Source organism: Ursus maritimus, unplaced genomic scaffold (assembly GCF_017311325.1).
Source record: "Ursus maritimus isolate PB19 unplaced genomic scaffold, ASM1731132v1 scaffold_7, whole genome shotgun sequence".
Taxonomy (NCBI): Eukaryota; Metazoa; Chordata; class Mammalia; order Carnivora; family Ursidae; genus Ursus; species Ursus maritimus.
Genome location: NW_024426885.1, coordinates 67486353 through 67492352, shown reverse-complemented (window position 1 = coordinate 67492352; position 6000 = coordinate 67486353). Strand labels below are relative to the sequence as shown.

Sequence of the window (6000 nt, the reverse complement as noted above, 5' to 3'; positions counted from 1 at the left end):
GGTGACCGTCATCCAGATGGCATTTAAGCCAAACGTTCAAGCGTCAGGAGAATTTGGATGGGCTAATGGACTGATGGGCACAGAGCTAGAAGGGAGGAAGGATCTGCTTATCTGAGGCTTTGGTGATGTGCTGGGAGGGAGGGAGGCTAGTGAAGGCCAGAGAGAGTTAGGCCTCCAGTGGTAACAAAAAGAGAGACACCAAGCAGAGGGTTTGTGAGGGAGGAGGAGGCTGGCAGGGGCATGCAGGGTGGTTCGCAGGGAGTGGCTTGGAGGTGGGAAGGCCGGCCGCGCCAGGATGGACGGGAAGAACTGGCATCGTGTGGTGGCAGTGGTGGCAACGGACAAGAGAGATTGGGAAGAGCATTACAAGCATGATTCAGTTCTTTTCTTGCGTGGTCCTGTCGGGAGAAGTGGTGAGCTGCATTACCACGTGAAATGTGAAGGCCAAGTTAGCGGCAAGATATCCCCCTCCATCCCCCTCACATTTAAAAAGTATTTATGAAGGGCTCCCCTTGGCCACTGGCCAGTGACTTTCATTTACTCAGAAGTGGGAGCCCTCGGAAGAGGTGCAAGCCACCCTCCCTGCCCGTCTTGCGTTAGATAGATGACAAGATCACTGACACGAACACACATAGTTTGTGTTTTCAGTGTCGTGTACCATCTCACCCTCTGGAGATGTGAATGACTCACAGCACTTGCCAATTTTAATGTTTCTATATTTTCACAGAATTTAAATCAATATTTCCGCAGAAATTAAAACATAAAATACAATCCCAGAAACATAACAGACAACTGTTTTCACTTTTCCATATTTGTTTCCATTTTTTTTTATAGCATCTCGGTATTTTTGATGGCATTTCAGGTTCAAGGGATTCAAGGACATAGATTCAATCCCAGCAGGGAGCATACAGTGAAAATATGATGGTAACCAGAAGTCTGTCTTTTTTACTGCATGGAGTTTTGACCAAGTCCCTGAGCTCTGGCTAATGATGAAAGAGGTACGGGAACAAACAGACTCATGTCTCCTGCCAAGCAGAGAGCTCTAGTGGATTCCACTAAAATCCCCAAGACAGCTGGGATAACCATCTACATTTATAAGCCAAGAGCCAGGAGCTCATTTAACAAATGTCGGGCAGCCTGAAGAGAAGGACAGAAGGCAGGAAAATGCATCCCCCACCCAGGAGTGTTTAGAAGTCGAGAACACTTTAGTGGAGAGAGGAATTCCTTGACTTCTCTGTCAATAAATCGTTGCCCATTCTTTCACACCCTCCTCTCCAGCGGCCACTTTTATCTGCTCCCCTCCCCATTCTCTCTCCCTCTAGCTACATTGCTACATTTATACACACTTATTAAACCAAGACTTGATATGAATTTGAAGCCTTTTTGCAGATGGCTGCCTCCTCCTTCATGGGGTGAAGAGCAACGAGAGAGGCACACGATCTCCCATCTTCTTATGAGGACAATGTACCATTGTGGGGGCTCATGGCCCAATCACCTCCCAAGGGCCCTACCTCCAAGTGCCAGACACTGGGGTTTAGGTATTCAACACATGAACTTGGTGGTGGGGGTAAGGGCTGGGGGATGCAACATGCGGTCCATCAAATGCATGTATAATGCCAATAATGTTGGTGTCGCTCTTCCCAGGACACTGAAGTCTATCTGAGATCAAGCTATAAAGGAGAGGAACCATCTCTTTTGTGTCTACCTACTTCTTTTGAGCTCGGGCAATCAAGAGGACTTCATGGAGAAGGGGGCATTTGAGCTGGGCTTAAGAATGAGATTTCTATTTTTGGAGCTAGTGGGGTAGAAATTTCAGATGAAGGGAAAAAAAGAATGAACAATTGCTTCTAGACTGATTTAGATTCTTATAGAGGGCTAAAAATCCCAGAGACTTTTCTCCAGGTAAGGTTTCAGGCAGGTAGAAGAGTTTTGGTGTTGTTTTCAAGGGGCCTTTTAGCATTTTTCACAGAGCAGTTAAGCCGGTTGTCTTTGCTATGTAAAATATGATGTCAACGGAGAAAGACCCACTTTTGAGCCTCATGTGGGTCATGTGGCTCTGCCCAGAGAAGCTGATTGCGTTCCTGAAGGCACAGGGAGTGCCTCACACCTGCCCGGACTTGGCGACAGACCAAGGCTGTCTCAGCGCAAGCTCTTCCTCCAATTGGAAAAAAGAACCCCTATCCTCAAAATATTCAAAGCACATTTTCTGGCAAGAGGAGATTTGTAAATTCATCTTCTCTTTCCCTTCTTTCTCTCTTGTCTTCGTCATGAACGCTGCCCAGTCTTCTAAATAAACCAGGCTCACTTCGGCCCATCGCCCATTCTTTCTGGGTGTGGGAGCAAACAGCAGAGAACAATCCTCTTGCAGGTCAGCAGCTGGAATAACCAGTAACAGATGCAGTAATGAATCATCGTGCTCAGGGAGCCCGCCTGCATCCAAGCTGAAAGCCTCTGTAAGGAAGGCCAGCTTTATCCACCAGTACACTGCCCGGTCATGTCATCAGAAGGATCCCTTCCCCAAACGGTCATCTGCTTGCCGTAGTGTCTGGAATTTCACCATAAGTTTTGGCAACCGCCTCGCAAAATGTTACAGCTGGTCAATCAACTCTTAGAAGCAGGACTAGAACGCTTGCCCTGTGGTTTTCCAGTACCTTGCGGGGTATCTCTGTGGGGAGAGTGGGCGCACAAATTACTTGTTTGGGACAACGAATTCATTCACCAGACTGTGTACTGAGAGCCTACTCGACATTCAGCTGTGTAGAGGGTGCTTTGGGGAAAGGAGCCCTGCCCTTACCCTCAAGTAAGATCAAATCCTGAAAGAGCCATACATAAACACCAAGGGACCTTCTATGTAGGAAATATGACAAATATAGCCATACACACACACACACACACACACACACACACACAATCCACCCCACCTCTAATTTCGGTCACGTCTCTGTCAGAGTGCTTTATTTCCTGGGAGTTTCTACTTATAATCTGGAAGAAGTTTCCTTTTAGTTACCCATGATCACCCAGATCATGGACTTCACATGCTTTGGCTGATGGCCCTGATTTATCTATCATATTTAGATGATGACTTCTCTGGCAATAAGTTATATCTGATCTGAAATCTACTTAATCAGATTGTGCTTTTCTGAAAGCAACATTTATTTTTGCAACTGCTTGGAAAACCACATGGGACCAAGTTTCTAATAGCACAGAATCCTTCCTATATGAATTTCAAAGCAAGCTAGAAGATGTTAGTTAAATTTCCAGAAGACATTTTTAAACAGGACCCGTACCCATTAAGAAATGAGGATTAGAGGGATAATAATGCAAACTCTGTAACATTCATTTATTTATTCATGATTCATTCAACGAAGAGTCACGGAGCACTTACTCCGCACGGGGCATTCTTGTTCCCAGCAGTAAACAAGACAGGTAAGGTCCCTTGCATTCAGGTTAGTGTACCTAGCATATACATAAGCATTGATTTAAACAGAGACCAATAATATCAAGCTCTTCTCAACCTGACGGCTTCATAAATAGTCCTTTATACTGTGCAACCCAGGCTATTATCTGGTGGCTTTTCCCACTGCTTCAGTATATTATGCTGATAACACTGTCGATAGCAGTATCTTTTCTTGCAGATCTTGTCACATTCATGACATTCCAAAAATATTTTCTTAGGATTTCTGGGCCAGACTATGAAAGGCTATCTCATATTTAAAACAAGTTATTTGCACGTTATTTCTAGGACTGTGTTCAGAACTATCCAAGTGTTATTTGAGAGGCAAAGACCCTAAGTAAAAGCTGAAATGCAAATTTGTTATTCTAAGAGTGGACATTCTCATCTGAGACCTTACAGTCTTGTTCAAAACAGCCTGATAGGGGCTCCTGGGTGGCTCAGTAGGTGAGGCGTCGTCAGCCTTCAGCTCCGGTCATGATCCCAGGAGTCCTGGGACAGAGAATCCTGTAGAGGGGTCGGCTTCTTCCTCTGCCCCTCCCCCTGCTCATGCTCTCTCTCGCTCTCTCTCAAATAAATAAATAAAATCTTAAACAAAACAAAACTGCCTGACAGCAAGAAGATGAGGGCTCTGTATAATTTTAATTTCTGTGGGTCTGGGACATACTCGAAAACGACAAATCTGTCCCTACTGCTGTTGGGATGTTGCTTCTCTGCCTGTGAAAACTTTCTGCCTCCTCCAGTTTGTTCGCAAATACCGAGCTGCTGAGAGTTCTTGTGATTTTTGAGATTCCAAAGTAAATCTTGTCATTTCATCTGGTTTGGGAGAAAGCGTAAGACCACGCCTCCGGCTTGGGGAAAACCTCCTCACGTGCGCTGGCAAAACCCGGTCCAGGTACGCCCGCCGGCCCTGACGCCTGTCCTGCAGTTCATTTAGGGAAAGGCACTGTGAGCCACCCGGCACTTTATTTCACTCCTCTCTTTAGGAGGAGCGGAAACTAATTTTCTTTGAACGCTCCCAACGCTAGTTCTTTCTCCGCTGGCCCATCAGGGAAAGGGACAGGACAGGAATGAGGCTGCCTGTGGCTAGGTCCTGAAATCGGACTTTCTCAGCCGCATCGGAGGGAGAAAAGTTTCCTTTGTCAAACAAGTGACCACGTGGCGCTATGGCGGTCCCCACCAGCAGCCCCGTGAGACCGCCGGGAGCGGACTTGGGGGGCGCGTCCGTCACTTCCTGAGCCGCCCAAGGGGAGCCCTGAAAAGTGGGGGAGCGGCTGGAACGCGAGAGAGCGATCAGGACGCGGGAGAGGGGCGTGGAAGGTGGGGTTCTCGGCAGTGGGCGGGCTCTGGGTGGGGGCGGGGAAAGGGTTCCCGGGAGTGGGCGGGTTCGGGGGCGGAGTTCCCGTGGTTGGGCGGACTCGGTGGGCGGGATCCTCGGAGGTCGGGGAGCGGAGGGCGTGGTACCGGGGTTGCGGGTCGCGGGGCTCCCCGGAGCGGGGAGGTTGCGGAGGGCGGGGTACTCGGCGTCCGGGTACACGGGGTTCCCGGGGTTGGGCTGGCGCGAAGGGCGGGGTTCCCGGGGTCGGGGTGCGGAGGGCGGAGTTCCCGAGGGTGGGCGGCCCCGGGAGGCAGGGTCCTCGGGGGCGTCGGGGAGGGCGGGATACCCGCGGTGCGGGCACGGAGGGTAGTTCCCGAGGCCGTGGGGCGCGGGGGCGGGACTCGGGGGCGGAAGGGCGCCTAGCTCGGGGGGCGGGGCGGGTGGGGGCGGGGCTCCGGGCCGCGGGGGCGGTGCAGCTCGGGGAGGAGCGCGGGGAGGGGCGCGGGGAGGGGGGGGAGCGGCTGGCAGGCCGGGCATGGCGTCGATGGCGGCGGCGATCGCGGCCTCGCGCTCGGCGGTCATGAGCGGGAACCGGCCTCTGGACGACCGGGAGCGGAAGCGCTTCACCTACTTCTCGTCGCTGAGCCCCATGGCCAGGAAGATCATGCAGGACAAGGAGAAGATCCGCGAGAAGTACGGGCCCGAGTGGGCGCGGCTGCCGCCCGCGCAGCAGGACGAGATCATCGACCGGTGCCTGGTGGGGCCGGGCGTCTCCGCGCCCCGCGACCCTGGGGACCTGGGGGACTCCGACGAGCTGGCGCGCTTTCCCGGCCTGCGCGGGCCCACGGGCCAGAAGGTGGTGCGCTTCGGGGACGAGGTAGGTGCGGGCGCGGCCGGGGACTCTCTCACCTCTCCGCGCCCCGAGGCGGCCAGTCCGGGTGTCCCCTGCCCGCCGGTCGCGCGGGTACGGGCAGGGGAATAGAAGGCGCGGGGACGGGAGTGGGCGGGAGGGGCGTCCCGGGGCCGCCGGCGCGGGGCTAGGGGCTCCCCAGAGGGAATTTGAGAATCGCGGTGAGGAGGAGGTCTTTAAAAACCCTCCATGTAGACCTGCTCCGCTGGGCCGCACAGGAGCTAGAGAGTTCCCCCGCAGCTGAAGGCGGCTGCTCTTAGGCGAGGCGGACCAGGTTGGAAACCCCAAGGAATTTTAGCCTGAGTTCTAATCCACTCTGCC

The 6000-nt window shown here is 52.4% G+C and overlaps 1 protein-coding gene across 3 annotated transcripts in view; it reads left to right on the top strand.

Moving 5' to 3' along the window:
- The first annotated feature begins 5264 nt into the window (after nucleotides 1–5264).
- Nucleotides 5265–6000, top strand: part of CUNH1orf198 (chromosome unknown C1orf198 homolog) — a 61679-nt gene continuing 60943 nt past the window's right edge. For all 3 annotated transcript variants that reach the window (XM_040624136.1, XM_040624135.1, XM_040624137.1), the window contains exon 1: nucleotides 5265–5646. In XM_040624136.1, coding sequence (XP_040480070.1) covers nucleotides 5305–5646 — 342 coding nt within the window. In that variant the 5' untranslated portion in view covers nucleotides 5265–5304. The remainder of the gene's footprint in view (nucleotides 5647–6000) is intronic.